Raw genomic sequence first — 20391 nt, 5'->3', positions numbered from 1 at the left:
TACATGCTCTGGGGAACAAGACTGTGAACCACTTCCCTTTGGTCACAGAATTTTTTAATGTTTTTTTCTTTTCTGAAAAAAAAAAAATCCAGGATTTAGAAAAAATCCAGGATTTAGCCTTAAATAAGTAAAATGCAACATGTTCTCTACAGGCTGCACTTTAGCAACTATTTCACTTTACTGCAGATAGACAACACCAGGGCTATTGCGCTCTGGAGAAGCTTTCCAAGCAGAGAATACCAGTCCCTGGAATGACTCCTATTCATGGAAACTCAGTCATCCTCACTTACCAGCTGTTAATTATGACTAATAAACCTTCTGCTGAGTTGGTTCTGCTCTGCACGAGCACAGGGAATTACCTCTGTTTTATTTCAAGAATCACAACCATTTTTGTCTATGAGAGTAAGTATTCAGTGATACTTTCAAAGGACTTTCCCGTATTGCAGAGAACTCAGTTCCTGCCAACAAATGTATCATTATCCACACCTTTGTGGAAACAACCCCTATAAAAGTGATTATATGAGCATAATTATTTGCTATCACAAGGATTTCTACATCTCTGCAATGGCAAAATGAAGAAGACCTTTGGGATGTGAAAAATACAAAAGAATATCCACCAGATGCAGGGAAGAAGCCACCTTTGTATTCTACATTGTTCAGACTAATTAAAACAGCTTTCTATCCTTAGTACAGGATGGGATTCCTTAATTCAGTTGGGGAAGAAAGAAAAGTCATCCAACGTAAGTAAAATGTGTCAAAGGATTAACTGCACCCCGTCCCTAGAGCCATTTTCATCCCATACATTAATAAATATGATTCCATTGGAGTTACTGGTAAAATTCTCCCTTGCCTGAGTAGCAATGATTTTTAACACTTAGCACCAAAGCATCCATCAGGACAGGAATGTGAGAGGAACATAACTCTGCTCATGGGATATGGACACGTTTGCCTTGCTCCTCATAGCTTTCCTAAGCAACTGAACAAATTCCAGTCAACATACAAAACCTACAGAGCTGGTAACAAATGGAAAATATACATCCCTGTTTCAGCCAACACATCCCCTACACATGCTCAGAACTGAACCCTGCAAACTCCTGTTAGCCCTGTGCTTTCCCAAGAGTGCATTTTTCCAGTGATGAATACCAAATTTGCCTGTAAGAACTTCAAATGTAAATTTTGCTGTTGAGAAAAACATAGAGCTTGTTAGCTGTGTGCTACAGAGCCTGATGAAAAGGGCAGAAAGCTGCAGCTCTGATGTAATTTATAGCCTGAGAGAACCGACCGATGATCACACAGCACACGAGGACAGAGTGCTCTGCCCCAGAACATGCAATCCATATCTATTGATGCTTGTGGAAAAACATTGCATGAAATATAATAGATGGAACATTCCAAAGAGACCTGTGAACACACGCCTACTTTGGATTACAGGAAGAAAAAAGTTGATGCATGGAAAATCTAACAGTGTCTATTACCATCATCAGAGATAGTAGTTTTAGATCATCTTCAATCACCATGCTCAAACTGTTTGGAGATACAGAATGGGAAAGTATCAGAAAATAATGAAAATATCAAGTATTTGTCAATCTTCTAGTGTCAGTCTGTGACAATCACAGAAAAGTTAAATTAAGTTCTCCTCAAGCAGTGCAGTACAAATGAAAACAGAGAAGTACTCTGCCTCAGTTGTACAGCCTCATGGTGTGCTGAAAACTACACTCCCTGTGGAAATCAGATTTTATGAAGAGTAAATTAGTAAAATTGGGGAAGAATTGAAAAGAGAAAAAATAAGATCGATTACTTTGCTGAAATACTGGTAGAAGGTCCAGAACACAGGACTGCTTCTGAATAAACTCCTCAGTACCTCCAGAGCTCTGGCAGGTTTCAGCAGGAAGACCAAGGGACAATACTTGCTCAAATTTCTTTGGCCAGCTCTACAACTGTAAGATCTTGAGGAGCCAAATACAGCCCAAATAAAAAGAAGCAAGCTTCTCTTTTTCTCCAAAAAGCATTATTCCCTTCTCCTTTCACCCTTTCCCCTCTTTCAAGTAATTTAATACTGTGTCAGAACCAACACAATCACAACTATCCCCTGGCTGTTTCCTCGTCACTCTGCAGCTGTCAAGCACATTAACTAAACTAATGAAACAATCATCAAGAAAATTAGCTTTTACATTTACTATCATGTTAGATCTACCACTGGTAGGTCCTAAAACACCATCAGCACTGGGGCAAAAGCACAGTCCACAGCTCTGGACTCACAGGACAAGTTCTTGCTGACCAGCTCATTCAGCAGAATTCCCAGAATCTCTCTGCCTTCATCCAAAAATGGCCTTGTTTTGCTGATGGAAATTAATCTCACACAAAATGCATAAACCACATCCTGCTGCCTGCCATGCCCTAAAAGTTCTTCTTGTAAAAGCTGTCGTCCTGCCCATGGAGAAAGTACTCCCACTCAGCACATCCTCCCAGCCAATGCAGAAAACTGCTGGGAAGGCCCTGTAGCACAGCAGAACTTATTGATGATCTTTTCCATTAATTTAGCATTCATTAGCCTTTCAACCTGGAATCAGGGGACCTCAGATTATCACTTAACGCTGCCTCAGATAATTTCAGAGGTAAATTATTCACACTCATGACTAAATTCTTCTAAGAGGCCAGTCCAGACTGTGACAGTGTCTGGCTGTTCCCGTTTCGCTGGCCTGGGAGCAGAGGAGACTCTGCCCCTGACTGAGGTGTTTGTCAGTCCTTCTGAAATGATTTAATCATGTCAGTCCTGTCAAGTCACCTCACAAGACCAATCAACAGAGCCAGCCCTCACTGGCCTTGGAAAAAAAAGCTTAAGTCAAGTAAAAATTACCCTCCAGGGGAAAATAAACTTCTTCAATACCAGTTTAATCAGCAGTGTGTTACTACTCTGAAAAATGAGAGCATCTGTAAACCCCCCCATGCAAGAATGACTTGTGGGAGGAAGAGGTGACTAAGGAATTAAACTATCCAGTGGAGAGCAAATTGTGGTTTGCTGGCTCCACTGGGAACAAAAGGTCTATGGCTCGCTGCCCGAGCTCCAAGAGGACATGACTTGCTGTCGGTATTTCCATGAAAGCTGTTACGTGATTCATTAGCTTTGCTGGCCCCTCTCTCCTCCCTCCCTTCCCCCCAACACCATCATTAAACTCATCTGGTCTCTCGAGCTCTTGCTTGGCAGAAATGGTGTTCTGACATCCAACAGAGTTAAAATGAACGGCTCCCATGTTTGAGAGAAAGGGAGGGAGGCAGATGAGGGAGACTAAAGAGAGCACCCAGAAAAGATCTGACTACACACCCTGAAAACAAAGAACAGAAAGAACAAGAGCATGTATTTCTACAATAGCATTTATCTTGAAATTCTTCTATGTTTTACACTGAAAAATCCCTTCCTCAAACGAAGCCACCCCTGGGCCAGGAGGAAAGAGACATAAGAAAACAGATCAATACTGACTCAGTGCATGCACTGACACTTGATATTCTCATCCAAGCCATGTAAGCATGTTTTACAAATAAACACAATTCCAAAAAAAGCCTAACCCTTGGATAACCCCACCCATCACCTTGTTCCAACAAGAGAAGTTAACATTTCCCATTCAAGCGATTCTTTCACCCAAGTTTTTGTGGGTATTGAGTCATTTTTTTTCCACCTCTTCCCAAAGATATTAATCATCCATCACCTGCAGATGTTTAGAGGATAAACACCCCCCATCACCGTGTCAACCAGTGTCAAAGAATGTCAGTGCTCCTGTTCAGAAATAACAGGAGGCCTCCCTGTTTCCAAGGCAAACTATGTTTGAAAGGCTTTCTCCCAATAAATACAGTGCACTGGATAATGCTGGATTCTTCCGTACAGCTCCCAGGAAATGTTCCAGCTATTCCACAGGTGCTCTGGCCTGTGTTTGTATACACTAATACTTCCTCTAGCTTGGGCAGCCAGCTTCAAAAGCAGAAAACTAATTCTGCTGACAAACTGCTGCAATATTCACTCTTGTTTCACGTCATTTTCTACACTACTTTATAAGGGTTTTCGTTCTAAAACCTCCACTGGTTTTAAAAATAAGAATATTCAGAGCACTGGGGTATAGCAGGAACACCAATCACTTGCAAGAAGCAGAGTTTTGGCAAACAAGTGATGCAAACTTGGGTCACACCCCACAAAGTTCTCACAAATCATTGTAAGAGCTGTTTAAAATAAGTTTTAAATTAGAAGCCAGGAAAAGCCTATAGAATATAATATTATTACAAGCAATCGTCTCAAATCCTTGTTAGACACTCTTTCACTCTTAGGAAGACAGAGATTAATTTGAGATGATACTGGGCTGTTAGAGTCTTGTCTTCTGTTCAAAACATTCCCATCGGACACCAGCAGTGGATTTCTTTCCTCTGTCTTCCCTTTTCCACAGTCCCTTGTCCAGGCAGTCCCATTTCTTTGTATTAATGTGTTACTTTCAACTGCTCAGTTTGGAGGCAACAATTTCCTTCCTGTTCCTGGACAGCACTGACCAGCCCACCCAGAATTTACACTTAATAGGAAAACCCATTAAAGTACATAATACTCTCATAAATAAGTGAAAGTAAGTATTTTACTTTAAATTATAACCTGTATCGTAACAGGATCAGATTTTTAAAGACTTCCGTGCCCACTGACACCAAGAGGAGGAACAAAGCTGTCACCAGTACCCCAAGATGGTAAGTTTGGGGTAAAAGAGAGGAGCCATAAGATGTCCATAAAGTTTCCTAAGAGGGCAGATAAACAAGATGAATATCGAGCTCAGGGAAACAGGTCAATTTGGTTGTCTGTCGCTAAAGCTGGCTCATGAGCTAGATCAACAAAGCAACCCATTCCTGGGGTTTAGCCTTGTTATTCCAAAACACGAGCTTAGGAGTACCACAGTTGTTCAAAATGTTGGTGCTCCTGAATGAGAGCTGAATTAAGTTCACTCAAGCAGAAACAAAACTCAGAGATACTACGACGTATCACATTCTGGTGTGAGAAGCAGGTTTTCGTATCCTAGCTGTCAAAAACCAACACAAACTCTGAGTTCCAAAGCCAGAGCTCTCACACACAATAAGGAATATGTTGTCAGAATTTTTTTTTTGTCAGCAGGAAAGTTCCTGACACTTTTTCATGGTTAAACATCAGAGTTTTGAACATGTAGTTCAATACAAAACACTGCTCTTCAGTCCTGTTCATATCTTGTGAACATTGAGGATGTTAACACAGGACTTAGTGCAGCCTACACTTAAAAACAGAATAGTTTAAAAACTGCTTAGGTGCAGCAGAAGTATAACTCTTTCCTCTTCAATAAAAAAATAAAGCAAGAAAAAACAAAGGATGAAAGAGATTTTTCAAACCCACAGGGGGTCTGCACACTCATTTATCATCCGTGTTAACAGCAATAAGCTGTCCAAATGGCCCTGTGAAATCAGAGGCTGTTTGCTCCAACTGATCAGAAGTTAGCAGTGTATCTCCCGGGCTATTTATCCAGCTCTACCTTAGTTTATTATCAGTACTACCCCTCCTAAATGACATTAACACGTTTAGCTCCAGCAAAACTTCGCTAGCTGGCAGTGGCCAGCGGATTTCGGGGGCTGGGGATGTAGGCAGCCATACTTTCCAGCCTAAAGTTTAACTTTCCCTTAGGGCAGCATTTCTTCTGGTGACTGGATACTGGCAGCTTTTGTGTTCTTCATTAGTGCGGTGATTAACATAGTGCTAGAGAGTTCTCACTACACCTCACTGCTGTTCCAGCACTTGCTGGCAGATCTATTGTGAGAGATCCCTGAGCAGCAATGCAGCCCTAGCTAACAATACCAGAGATCAGGTACATTTGTATTTACTCTTAATACCTACATATCTACCCGAAGTCATAGAAACCCCTGACCAAGCAATAACAACTTTAATGGGATTTTGTGAATGAAATTCCCATGGCAACAGCAAGAAACAGAGTGCCAGGAAATACAACCGATTGCGGTTTTATGTGTGTTAGAGGGTTCTAAATTCGGAAAGAAACTAAGAAATAAGCAGCAGAAATCAGTGGACCCACGGGGTTTCCCCTCTCATTCAGCATTTGAGAAACAAGCAAAATAAACCAGAAGGCAACCAAAGCAGCACTACGGCATCAGGAACAAATTAGCAGCCGTGCTGGGGTACGGAGCAGACATTTGGCACACGGGGAATGCGATCTACCTGATACCAGCTCTCAGCTTTCTATGAAATCTGCTCCTGATTAACATGCAGAACACTACACTTCTGAAAGGACAATGGTGGGAGACCTTCCACAAAGCCATCATTTTAAATTCTAAGGCCTGGAAAATTTCAGGCCTCAGGCCACGAACAATGGTGAAGGCTAACACAGCCAAGCTGCAGATCCTGACAAGTTCTGTGTATATCACTACATCGGCTTTGGACTTTTTAGCTGCATCGTGCAGACTATGCAAAAAAAAATCTGACAGCGAACAGGGTCCCTCCCTTGCAGGCGTTCTGTTCCAAAGGACTCCTTTCAGAAAAGCTTCCCTACGGACGGTGCTGTGATCTCAGGTACGGAACGGCAATAAAGCGCATTTACAAGGCAAACAGCAGCAGGGTCCCCAGCAGGCTGGAAGCCACCAGCGTTCGCTGTGACAACAGCCCTGTGCCGGCTCAGCGGGCGCCGGGCTCAGCCCCCGAGAACAAAACGCCATCCCCGCGGCTACCGCCGCCCCCCGCCGCTCGCACACACCTTGCTCGTGCTCCTCCGCTCTGCCCGGCTGGTTGCCCATCTCCGGTGGCCGCCGGGCTCCTCCCGAGCTCCTTCAGGCCCCCGGCGCCCCGCTCATGCCCGGTACCAGCGCGGACCTGCCTTCTCCCTCTGCCCCTGCTCCAGCCAACTCCAGCGGGGCGCGGCAGGCAGCGCCTCGCTAGGAGCTGGCGGCAGAGCCGCGCTGCGGCCCCCGCCGAGGCAGCTGCGCCTCCGCCTCCTCCCTCATTCCAACCTCGCGCTCGGCGGGCCGGGCTGGGCAGGGAGCGGGCGGAGCGGGGCAGCGCCGGCCGACACCCAGCGGCCGCCGCGGGAACTGCAGCGCTCCGGCCGGGGCGCGGGGGTCGCGCAGCGCCGCTGCAGCCGCGGTCCCCGGGCTCCGAGCCGGGAGCGACGCTCCGGCAGCGGATTGAGCGGAGCTTGCCTGCCCTGGAGCAGCCGTGGCGGACGGGGGGGGGATCGCACAGAGCCCGTTCCGGGCGATACAGAAGGATATTTCTAAGCAAAACGCTGAAATGCGGCTGGGAGTGAAGGAGGGCAGAGGGACCCTCGGCAGAGACCTGAGCGGCCAAATGCCTCCAAAGCAAAACCGACATTAATTTTCCATAATTCCACCACCCGAAGCATGCTTACGATGGAGCAAACAGACCCTGCCCACAGATCTAACTACACTGCTGAGCACAGCACTGACATGTCTGGGCAAGGGCAGCTCTGAACCGTCACAAAAATGAGGGGACCCAGTTTCAGAAATGCTCAGCATCTTGTGAAAACATAGGTACCCAAAGGATGCTGAAACGAAGACTGGACTCCTCTGAAAACCTGACCGTGATTGTGAGCATGAGCCCTTTCTGACAAGCCCCATCTATCAGATCTGCTCTGGTATCCTCTGGGGCTATGCCTGGGTCAGCCCAGCACTCTCAGCTGCTCTCAGCCTCCACTGGTGCTGAGAACAGCACAGCAGGTTCACATCTCTATTATATTAAACAATATACAGGATACACTGGATACTACTAAACCCTATTGCTCTTCATTGAAGTAATTTCCGAATTTCCCTTCATACTAGTAAGCAAGCACTTCTTGCTTACTTGCTTCATACAAGCACTAATAAAACAACAATCAAACCTGACAGCCACTACTACATCTAGACCTGCAGCCACAAAGAGGAGCAGATTTCATATCGTATCTCTATCATCAATATTTTTGCCTATGACTGGCACTGCAAGAGCAGCTGCACAGGACAAGCCCACCCAGTGCCTGGACAACAGCCCATCTTTCAAAAAAATCAGGGTGCTCCACACTCATGGAGCCCTGATGTACATGGGGAACAAGGATACTGAATGACTCTAGTGATCAGTTTCCACTATGTGGATAATTAACAGAAACATCTTGAGGCTTGTTGAAAAACAAGAGGGTTAAAAACAAATTCAGAAATAATAAACTAATGTGTCTCCCAGACTCAAAACATCCTGAAAATAAAACATGGAGAATTAATCTAGTTGTGAATCCATCACTTCAAATAAAATATCTGGGGACCTTTCAATATGATAGAAGCAGAATTTTGCTAATATTTCAGTGCAATAGGATGAGCTCATTGTCAGTCTCAAGCTTTCCATTGTTCTTCTTCTGACACTTTATGGATGAAGTGAAAAGTTTTCATACAGCTGTCTATATTTGGATGACATTAAACAACTCCTGTCTGCTGCTGTCTTATGACATGTCAAGCACAAAATGCTTTGTTTAATGAATAAGCCATCAAAGTTCTAGGAAAAGGAAACAGTGATACTTCATTCTTTCTCTAAAAGTCGTCTTATGATCTCCTAAGTCTTATATCTTACTGTGGTGGGTACTGAGTCTGCCCTTTCCAAGGTACAGATGTAAACATCCTCCAACTGCTGTTGAAAGTATCTCCCACAGAGATTTTCTTCTATTATAGACTTCTGCTTTTCTTCAACAGGACTCACCTGAGAGGCTGCATTAGCTGAGGGAGTCTGTTGGGCTGATAAATCCTGAAGCTGAGCATTTATTACTTCATCACCTGCTTTCTATTTCTGTAATCACAAAAGGGAATAGTCTAACAAGGTCCCCGTGCAGCACTGGTGCAAGCCTGGAGTAATTATAAAATGTAATCACTGAGTCAGAGCAAACACACCTGAAATCTGAGCACTGTAGAAGAGTCAGGACTGCAAGAACCAATCTGTTACTTTTGACAGTGGCACGAAACGTAAGTCAGAACATTCTAACACCATGATAGGGAGAATGATGTCAGGCCAAAGACTTCTAGCCCAGGTCCATAATGAAAGGTAAAGCACAAATTTTTAAATACAGGTACAGCATGAGCAGAAGGCATGGATAAGAGATTACTGCTTAGGGAACTTGCAGCTCAAGCTGAGGAAAAAGAAAAAGGAGGAACAGCAAGCATGGCATGGGGACTAGGTAATCAATTACAAGAGATGCATGGCTTAATCTTTAGGCAACTATTTGTTACCTGAACATTTTTCATTACTTTCCCTTCCTCTTCAGTAATAAAGGTATACAAATGAATGAATGAATGAATTTCATCCCTATAATGCAGATTAGCTGGTCTCTTCCTAGGCGTGAAGCTTGACTCATCCCTTTGCACTTTGTTGAACTGCCAATAAAACTTCACAAACACTCCTTTCCTATATAGTGAGAATAGGAATGAATTACTGAAGGTGTGACATACATAATTCTTTCATCTCTCTAGTCAAATGACAGGACTTACTTACCAGGCATAACCTCTCTTTGCATCCTACTCACAACACAGCAAATGAATGAGTGTAACTTCTGTTCAAACTGTAATCCATGCTCACAAGAACAAGTGTGAATATGCCACCAAATCTCAGATTTGGAGTGGCCAGGTAGCTGACAGTCTCTCCAGAAGGCTGAGGTCTAAACAAGTTACAGATACTGATGCTGGAGTAAACAGAATGGGCCCTAAGCATGGGCATCATGAACACCAAAGTTCACACTATCACACTCTCCTACTTCCACTGATGCTAAAGATTTTACGAGCACCAAGTACTTAAGTAGCAGGGAAAATAAATCTACAGAATTTGTGTATCATTCCCAGTAGTGGACCCCAAAATATTAGGAATATAACATCTAGAGCTGAATCCCAGATGAGCAATAGCTTTTTTTAACCATGCTAGAAACAAATTTTTTGTAGTGAAGATATTTGGTGAGGTCACAGTTCATGGCACAGACCAACAGCCTTCTAGAAACCCATCTGAGATGGAGCTGTCAATCCCTCTCCTCTTGCTTTACAGTATTAAAATCTAATGTAAGCCAAAAGTTGCTGAAAAGAAAACAGTGGGGGAAAAAAAAAATACTACAAGGAATGCCAAGCCCTCCCCGATCTGCATACTTGTCAGACCAGGCCAGCTTTGCACTCCTTTCCTTCTCCCTCCCATTCTTTAAGTGCAAACACAATGGCTCTCTGCCAAGGCATTCTGGCTGCAATACATTCAGGCCCAGAGAATTTGTGTTAAGGATCATTTCTCTTCAAACCAGCTGAAGGAAAGCTGATAATTAACCTAGGGCAGGTAGTCAGAGCAAGGTTGTGTTGACTTTGCTGAACAACTTCAGTAAAGAAGCCTGAAAAGAAATGAAAACAAGCTGAGAGAGCCTAGATTTGTGCTATTCCTGGAGCATCCAGGCATGCTCCCCTCTCTGTTTAGGTGTCCCTAACAAGGCTTTTGGGATCACCACAGTTCCCTTACAGCTGTAATGGATCCTCCCTATACATGTTGACTTGAGCCAATTAACTGCCAACAATTTAATGACTTAAGTCATTACAGCCTTCAAGATTTAGCATTTCAGTATCCCTACCACACACTGAATCCTCTTAACTGGCTCAGGTCCCCAAGGGGCCCACGTGTGCCAACAAAGTCATTCTCAGGGGAATACACAGAGGAAAGTGTCTCTGTCACAGGTGGTTTTAACAAGAAGCTGACTGCAGAATCTTGGAATGTGTTAATAAAGATTCAGCACAGGAAATGTAAATTCTGCAGTAGATTAGGACAGCAAGAAAACTGAAAAAGGTACATTCTGCAGACAGTGCTGTCAGCAGAAGTTAATTCCTACTTGTTTAATAATGCAAGATGACTGCAGCCAGGCTGTGAATGCCTCTCAAAAAGCCTGTTATCCATAACAGGATCAGGTATCAGAAATCCTACCAGACAGCCTCTAAAATGCACTGGTCTCACTACACTCCCAGTTATCAAAGAGGAAAAAGATGCCTGAAGAACAGTCATGTGAAACAGCCCCACTCCCAGCCATTCTGGGATGCAGAACGATCCATGGCTTAGGGAAGGAAAGAGCAAAGCTTCAAAGAACATGAAAAACAAAAACATACAGGAACATTTTCAGCAAAGGCATCAGAAATCAACAACTGTATTTGCAGGCTATGGCAAGAAAAAAAATCCTTGTGAGAAGAACTAAGAGAAACTTGACAAGTAGCAGCCATAACCTAAATCTGGAATGCCAAATTTGATATACCTCAAATCTTGAGCTTTCCCTTTGGAGGATAGTGAGTGAAATCTTCTAAACTGGTGCTGAAACTCAGTCTGACTACTTGACACCTGAGGAATCACACAGAGAGGAAACATTTTGCTAAGGAATGTCAGGGAGGTTCAGGTTCATGTTTGTAGCAATATGTTAAGCATCCTTGCAGATATTGAGAGGTGTGTGTAGATGTCAATATGCATATCCAGCTGCATGTACAGCTGTGGATGTAAATGCAGACACATTTCCATTGCTTTGCCTGTTCAATTCCTGAAGCACTTCTTGCCAATTTGAATGCCAGCCTGACAAAGCAATATTTTGAGTCTTCCTTTCCTTTTTATACAACTTTTGGAGCTAGAATCTCTTTGTAAGAAAGAATAATTATGCAAGATCTGTGTCTTGTACCTGGAAGGGGGGGCAAAATGCAAATGGCTTTCCAGATGAGGTTTTGAAGCATATTTACAGCTCCTGGGAAAGCCCAGATGAGCTCAGCCATTTGGTTGCAGTGAAGCCTGGTGGAACAGAACATACCGATCTCATTAACGTCCCTCACACTTGGCACTATCGTTCACAAGAAAAATGAGACAGTAACGAGCCTCAATGCAAAGTGCAGCAACCTCTCCCAAACCTATAGCAGTGCTTTGATGTGACAGATCACAAAAAGCAGGCGCTGTCAAAAGCTGATGTATGGCAGAGTAAAAAGGCCCCAAGGTCAGAGAGCTGTCCTTCAAAAGCGATCACTTTCCTTTTTCCTGTCCTAATTGGGGTGCATTAGCATCTTAGGAACTACTAAATTGTGAGTTAGATTTTTTTCCCTCGGATTTTTTTTTTTTTTTTAAAGAAAGCTTTTATTTAAAAGATAATTTCTTGCACTTTCTGGCTGCAGAGGGACAGCTTCTGGTCTGGATTAGCTTCAAATTAATCTGAATTTTTACCCTACATCAGAAAGTGGCACACACTCACCAAGCAGGGAAGTTAGCTGAAAGAAGACAGTAAATTTGATGAAGTCCATATATTACTATCAAATAGCAAGCTGAAAATGACAATTCTATGAACGTGCATGAAGCTCTAAAACCTGCAGTGAGCCACATTTTCAATTTTGCTGGGAAAGAAGCATATCTAATGAGCTGTGTGCAATAAAACATACACCAGTCTCCCCTCTGGAATCAGCCACAGGTGAACAAGTCTCACCAGTGATATTCGAGCTTTCCCAGCATTGACAACAGTGCTGGCAGGGGCCAGTTGGCCTCATTTAGTTAAAGCCTTTCTTTTCTGAATATCAGCACTATCTACACAGAAAAGCTGCAAGCAGCTGTTTTAGAGGGAAATCAAGACTTTTCACATAAACTACATGAAAAGCAAACAATGATGGACAAATGGAGTCATGGTATGTGCTCTACTAGCACTAGGAAGGAATTGAAAATACACAGGTATCATATTTAGTCACTCGGACATTAACTCTGATTCTTGGGCAGGAATGTGGATGACAAATCACAGAAAAACTCATCAAAACCGAGCCCCTCCTTATTGCAGCTGAAGATTGTTCAACCCAATATAACCTCCAGGCCCTTCTATAGCTTTCACTGATTATGCCACATTTCTCGATACTTTTGTTTCCCTGTTTAATTTGCTGGGTTTATTACAAGAGCCTGTGTTGCACAGCAGCTTCATTTCCAATGCTGGCAATGTTCCTTTCTGGGATTAGCAGCTTTTGTCCAGGTAACCGGCAGGGTTCAGAGCCCTGACATGAGATGCTGAGGAGATAATTGAAACTCTCAATATCTTTGAGCTCCCCTCCCCTATGCCCCTGGATTGGCACCATCTCCAGCCTTGGATGTGGATCAACTCAGCAGGAACACACAGAAAGCAACAGGCTTTTGTTATTTTGGCTGAAAACTCAGGCCAAGTATTGATTTTTCCCATTTTATGCATTAAAATAAATGGTAATTTCTGATGAAGCAGGGGGTGACACAGCAGGCCACCCCTCACAGTCCTGCTGGCATCTTTGCTTCTCCCAGCCTCCAAAGATGTAACACATCCCACTGTCACTGTGGGAAGGTGTGGCACCTGTCTCCTGGTCTGGGCTTTAGAGAGAACCTGAGCTTGTCAGCAAAACAACCAGAATTTCTGAAAATACTGAGGTAGGTGATAATAGCATTGTTATTGACAGTTTCCTATTGTTTCTGAGGCAAAAATCAAGCTGTCTATAGAGATTTAGCCTTTATTTAGCTTTAAAAAATAAGCTGATGAAGCAGCCTGAGAAAACAAAGTACAGCTATCTCTTAATTACATTTCAAGGATAACTGATACCTCATATTGGAGCTGGCAGCACTCAATATAAAAATCAATATATTTCTGAGAAATGGGAATGGCTGAAATATTCTCAGTGCTTTTGGATGATGTGTGACTGGACTGTGCCATGCCCATATCCTGGCTCTCTCTCTTTTCTGATGTCCAGCATAAGACTCCTTTTGGTTCCTATCCAACCTGACAGATAATAGCAGCTGTCACTGAAATCACATCAAAGCAGCACAGGAACATGATTAAACCAGACAGCCTCCAGGGAAGTTTTCAGAAAGTGCTTGAACTGGGAGTTTGTAGGGACTGAATGACAGAGCAAGGATTTGGAATGACTTCCAGGCTCCATTGAGAAAGTAATTTCACCTGCCTGAACCTCAAATTTTCCATTTGCATACCAGTCCTGCCATGCAGTGCTCTTCCTGAGAGGTATATGATCACATAAGAAGCTTTGAAATTCTCTGTGAAATTGCATTTTTTAAGGTTATTTGGCTTGCAGACCTCAAAGGAGCAGAATCTGAAGTCATTGATTTCCTACAACCCTGAACCTTAGGAGAAGAGAGTCCTAGTTTCTCATGAAAATACAAACTTCTCTATTTATACATTTCACAATCATTTCTTTACTATACAGCTTCATAGCCTGGATGGCTTTACAAGTGCATGCATTAAAATCAATATTCTCCAAGATCAGTGAACTCTTCCTCCTGTTTCACAATTTTCACAGCTCTTTTTCATCTACTGAGACACTAAAAACAATGCCAGAGCTCTGTAAGCTTGGTTTTAACAAACCCAAATGGCTACTTCAGGACAGCACATGGGAAGACATTACACTGAGGATAAGGAAGCTGAATACAAGACATTTATTTCTCCCTGTGTGTCATTTCCCACTGCCTGGGATTTCAAAACTGCCAAGGAGTTACAAAACCAAACATCACAGCACAGAACTTCCAGCCAGAATCAGTCTCCAGCTCCATTTGCTCAACTCCACTCACCAAGGATGGATACGTGGGCTTGGCCTCATCCCCCTTTAAGTTGTTTATGATTTACTGTGTTACCTCCCAACAGGACAGACAGGGGTAATTCCATCAATAAAAGGCTGGAATAAATAACTAAAACTCCACCAAGGGCAGCGTAGAAACAGCTCTATTTAAACAACCACTCTTGAGGTCAATTATTTATTATCTGCAGCATTTGGCACATGTGTTATTGCTCAAGGTCAGCACAGAAATGGTGGACAGCCACAGCTAAAGAAGAAAGAAACCTAAGCTTTTTTATTTCCATACCTTTTTCCCTTTAATTTCTCTCACACAAGACTATAATACCAATTGAGTACCACCAGAGTATCAGTATTCTATTCGTTCCAGAGTGGCTGGAACGAATAGAATATCATTTCAGCAAAATAATCAATTCACTCACTTGAGTAACAGACAAAGAGAGCCCAACCTAAAGCACAAACAAGGGGGAGAAATAATGCCTGCAGCCAGGACATGAAATGAAAACACAGAACAGATGAAGGCCATCAAAGAAACCAAAGAAAGTGGTTTCAGAATAAATTTCTAGATTTATACATTTGGCTACATACACAAACATCTGCATTTCCCAGCTACTGGAACATTCTCACTTGGATTAGCTCTACAGTCAGTATTGCATCTTGATCACAATCAGACTATTTGGGATGCCATCGCAATAAAATATAGCAGCTGAAAATGTTCTCTCCTTTCCTCCTTCTGTTCCCTGGAACACGCTGTGCCCTCTGTCATACTCACTGTTAGTTCTCTTAGCAACAATACACCATTTTAGTGGGACTATTGGTATTTTTTTCAGTGTGACAAAGTATTTAGCTTGTAACCTTGCTTACTAAGATCAAGCACCTTCCAGTGGCCCTGACAGTGACATGTTCTCAGAATACAGCTGGATTTCCAAGCACTCTTTTAAACTATGGAACCACTGTAAAAACAGACATGTAAGGCACTGTACACCCACTTATAATAATCCCCATAAGAGCTGGGACAGTTCTAAGTTAAAAAAAATTTTAGAGGGGTAGCACATACATTCTTAAGTGTTTATCTACACACTTGTACTCTTTTCATTCTGCATTAATATTCCCATTCATACTTCTAGAAATGCTGATGCCAAGCAATAGATGATGTTATATCCAATGATGCAATTTAAAGTGGCAAAGCAATACCCAGATGTAACTTGACCTCCATAAACCATTTCAGGCTTTGTATTTAAAGTAGTCGTCATCATAAATCTCCCTCCTCCAATCCCAGTTATTATAGCTGCATGCAGAAGAGGGCTCTCTATTCCAGTGCTTGTGTTTTGGTATCTGACATACATATTCCATTCTGGAATCCCTGCAGTGCTGTTTCCCTGGCTGCATTCCCAGGATCCTGTGCTGCATCATCTGTACAGGTTTCCTTCTCCCTGCGTGGCTCCTCCCAAGCACCATGCCTCTTTATTGGCTTGTGAATCCCAAATTCCTTTGGATACAGCTAGTCTTTAAACTAGAGGATTTACACACTGATAACAGCAGAACGGGGTCTGTCCTTGGGTTACTATGAAACATTTGTGCTGTTACAAGACACATCATTTTCTTCCAGGGGTATATAAAGGTTTTTATACTTTCTTTTCTTAAAGAAATCTCTCTCTGAGAGTAACATTGTTCTGTCACACAGCCAAAACCTGCAGAGGCTGTGACAAATAGGGAGGTCATGGTCAAATTTAATAAGAGCTCACATTCCCTTGGAAATGCCACCAGGGAGCAGACAAAAGCAAGCATTTGCTGAGCTCCTGGGGGACAGCAGAGCGTTTGCACTGAAGCCCTTGGTATGCAGATGGTGTCACTGCCTCTCGAAACAGGCTTAGGTCTGAAACCTATGGGAATTAGCTGATGGGGCTGAGGCTGCTGGGGAGAGCGTGCCCCGGGGTAGCTCGGGCTGCACATGAGGATGCCCAGGACTGGCTCTTTGCTCTCACGCCGTGTCCCAGGAGCAGCGAGCGGGGAACCAGCTCTGCTCACTCAGTAGAGCGAGAAGAGAGAATGCTGTTGATAAATGGGGAAAACTTCAGAGAGCAAGCTCTCCATTGCACTACTGCTCTGGAGACAGGGGGCTGGGCTGGGTCCACCCCGCCCCGGCCAGCCCGGACCCACAGCCGGGACGAGCGCGGGCCACCGGCGCCACCGCCTGGCTACTGGGGCTGCCCAGCCTCCTAAAACCATCCAGCGCCTCCCTTTGAAGCTCATTTCGCTGGCTCGTGGGGTGTAGGGTGCAAGGCACAGCGTCCTGTGGCTGCGACAGAGGGAAAGGCACGGCTGTGCTGCACGGAGGATAGGGAACACTGCAGGGACCTCGGCACACCAAGTGACACTCAGAGCACGGGTCTGTCCTCCAGAGCCTTTGTGCCTACCTGGGCTGGGCTTCAGCCGACTCTCAGCAAGCTCAGAAATGGCTCCAGTTGTGATGGTCTTCTTCAGCCTGGAGACTCCCGAAGCTGCTGCTGCCCCAGGTTTTGTGAGCGCGTCCTCACTGCTTGCCCGCTTCAGCTGCAACACAGAGGGTGGAACAGGTCAGGACCCGGAATAGTCCCATCAGTTAGTTCAAAATGCAAGATTCCTTGGAAAAAAATTAACATTTCCATAACGTAACCCCATGGGAATATTGCCTTGATAACCGGACTACATAATTTTTGTATTTGCTTTGCATTCCAGGTTTTTGTGAAGTGGGTTAAGAGATAAAACACTGTTCCAACGATGAAGAATGAAAATAGGAAAGACTGTTCAAAAATGCAAATAATTAGAAAGTAAGGAGAAAATAGTTTACAGGAGTAGTCTACTGGCAACTGGCAACTTTTTGGGAAGGAATCTCTGGTGACACAAGTCTGCTCTAAGTGCCTACTCAGGAAACTCATGGAACACAAGTACAAGGTAAGATTCAAGGAGAAACACTGAAATTATCTTGCTTCAGCAAGCAGAAGTTGTAGTTTATCTCAGAACTTTGGTCAGCTGATTTCCCATTTGTGTGCCTCTAGTAATTTCAGGAAATTACAGCCTCTAATTAATTTCAGGAAAAATACTTAAAGTATTTTAAAACCAAAGCTTTGTAGAGTATCCCTAGAGCAGTAGTTTTTCTATACCTTTGAGTTTGTGGACACCTGAAGTGTTTTCTCAAATGAAAATTCACTTTCTTTGAAGCTGTCCAGTGACACCCGGGGGTCCCTGAACCACAGGCTGAAAACCACTGCTGGGTTAAGAGAAAAGAGAGCACACAACAAGCACTGTTCCTATTTAGTGGTTCCTGAATGTAAAACATTTAAGCAAAATGAAATCTTTCAACTCTAATTCCTTCTCCTTTTCATCTCCTCCTCTGACTCAGAGTCTGTGGTTTCCTGGACCCTGTGAGCCCATAAGTTTCAATAGCTGAAGTGTTGATGTGCTCCAGGATACCAAACAATGAACGTTTTGCCTTCTGGCAGAGGTTTTGTCAGCTCACTCTGAGGAGGAGAATGGAACAACCTGACTTTCTGACCTTTAGAGAATTCTGCAGTCTCTCTGAAGTAATTTCTTCAATGTGTTCTTTCCTATAGCAGCAACTATGGTGTCTTTTCTACTCCCTTTCTTCAAGGAAGCCACTTTGATGATTTTGAATTTGCAGCTGGACGACAATTTGAAGGTATTAGCTGTCATTAGGAAGAAATCTCTCCACAATTAACACTAAATTTAACAAATCAATCGTATCAGATTTCCTGATTAGTCTCCTCAGCAGCATTCCTTCAGAAATGCTGCCTCAACCACACTGCACAACCTGCCTGGAGCACCAGATTGAAATCCCCTATTAATGAGTGCATCTGGGAGTCTACACAGCAAGTTAAATAAATTAATCCTTTCCTTGAAAAACTGTGACAATTAATGAAGATTTAATCAAGAGGAGATCTAAATGCTGTACCCTGCTATGTGCTGTTCACTAAACTTTGTTACTAGGAACGGTTACAACCTTGGTCTGGATTTGGATGACCAGGTTATTTCTGTTTGCTGGCTGCAAGGGTGCAGATGCAGCAGCATTTCTTTCAGGTGTATTACTCCATTTCCTTAAAAACATTACTTGGACAGAAGTTTCTGCTATTTTTAAAATATATCTGTATAGAAAAATAGGATTCATAAAATGCATTTGTTACATTGCAATATCTGCTGTTAATATGTTTTTTACCTTGAAGGGAGAGGCACAGGTTTTTAGGAATGCTGGAAATTCATTAATAAATCTCTTTGAATTTCTTTACATGTGTAACTATCAGCTGAACTAAGAATTTGCCATTTGTTTTTCTCCATCTTCAAAGTGTAGGCAATTCCCTCCCCCACAGAGTGTACAGAAGCAGTGTCTCCCCCAGTACATGCAAAACACTTTCAGAAATGTGTATTAATCTAACATACAACAAAATTTAGGTCTCTCTACACTTAATACAGTGGATGTAGTAGTCTGAGGACTAAACCAAGTCTTTGACCTGCAACAAGACTGGAATGCTTGAACAGTCTCCATGGATTAGTACCTTGCTGAGCCGGGATTCAAAGGCAAGGGAAGTGGAGGACTTAGATGTCTTCATTCCTGTGGAGGTGGTGGAAAGAGGTTTTACTCTGTCAACCCCATGGCTCCCTTGCTTTGCTATTGTGCTCCAAGGCCTGGCACTACTCTTCATCTTCTTCTCAAGTAACTCCGTCTACAGGCTCTAAAAAAAAAAAAAAAAAAAAAAAAAAAAAAAAAAAAAAAAAATTTAAAAAAAAAAAAAATTATATGTATTTATACACTCTCACAAAAATATAAGTTGTCTTTATGTGACCTGAAAGGGCAACAGAGATATCTGGCACAAGTTTGAAGGGCTGAAAAGGCTGTGCTAAACTTGATTCCCCCTCTCAGACACATTAGAACTCAGCCCAGAGAAACCTTCAGAGCAGGCTACAGCCACTTTTATTTTTCGTACCAACAGAACACCACCGAAGGAACATTAACTTTTTTCTTTTTTGGGGACTGTTTAAGTCCAAAAACCTCTCTCAGGCACAGCAGAACACCTGTGAATGCTGAAGCACAATGAAAGAGGAACTGAGAACACTGAAGTCCACAGCAATTTCAAGCAACCTTGGGATAAAAAGAAAATTACTTATTTTACTGTTAGATCCAGCATCTTCAACCAAAATAACACTCACTTTTAGAAAGTCACATGAGAAGCAAGTTTCCTCAGATGGATGGAAAATATAACTTTAACTTATCAGAGTCTTCTAGAGGAGCAGCAGTTGATGTTGCCACAGTGATAAAAAGATGTTTCACAACACCGAGATTCACAAAACCTAGAAAAAAAATATCAACTTCCTTGCAAACAAAGATCCAGATCCACTATTCCTCAGAGATAAGCTTATGCAAGAGAGAAATCCTGCCAGGAATCAGCAAATAGACGTGATTTCCTTTTTTTGGACGTAGCTGAACACATTTCAGCTGCCAGCAGGAACAACTAGCCTGTTTCTCTCAGTAGGCTGACAGCTGCCAATTAAACAACTCCCTCAACTCCTGGAGATTTAAACCCATTTATTTTCACCAGCCATTGCCCAATCCAAACCATGAGCAGAATAAAGGAATTATTTGGATATTTTTTCAAAGTCTCATCAGCCTGCTGGGCTGGGAATGTGAGGGAGGGGAGGTGGCCTGATATCTCCTGTCCTCCTCCACTTCGTATGAGCAACACTTTTCTTCACTTTCCAAAATAGACACAGGATGTAGCTGTGGCTCAGCCTTGTGTAGGCAGAGGGTAACTTGCT

At 43.1% G+C, this 20391-nt stretch overlaps 1 protein-coding gene across 6 annotated transcripts in view; it reads right to left on the bottom strand.

Moving 5' to 3' along the window:
• Positions 1–20391, bottom strand: part of SPECC1 (sperm antigen with calponin homology and coiled-coil domains 1) — an 87894-nt gene that overhangs the window by 48369 nt on the left and 19134 nt on the right. For 3 of the 6 annotated variants that reach the window (XM_042026278.1, XM_042026279.1, XM_042026273.1), the window contains exons 2-4: positions 19786–19926; positions 19134–19310; positions 17001–17136 (exon numbers count right to left, since the gene is read on the bottom strand). In XM_042026278.1, the coding sequence (XP_041882212.1) occupies positions 17001–17136; positions 19134–19280 (283 nt within the window). In that variant the 5' untranslated portion in view covers positions 19281–19310; positions 19786–19926. Of the gene's footprint in view, positions 1–6749; positions 7003–17000; positions 17137–19133; positions 19311–19785; positions 19927–20391 lie in introns of those variants that run through there. The other 3 variants (XM_042026276.1, XM_042026275.1, XM_042026277.1) reach the window with 2 other exon arrangements.

Source organism: Corvus kubaryi, unplaced genomic scaffold, assembly GCF_017639235.1.
Source record: "Corvus kubaryi isolate FWS band 111438036 unplaced genomic scaffold, C.kubaryi_AGA036_p1.0 37284, whole genome shotgun sequence".
Lineage (NCBI taxonomy): Eukaryota > Metazoa > Chordata > Aves > Passeriformes > Corvidae > Corvus > Corvus kubaryi.
Note: the sequence above shows the minus strand (reverse complement) of the source record. Positions and strands in the feature narration are given on the sequence as shown.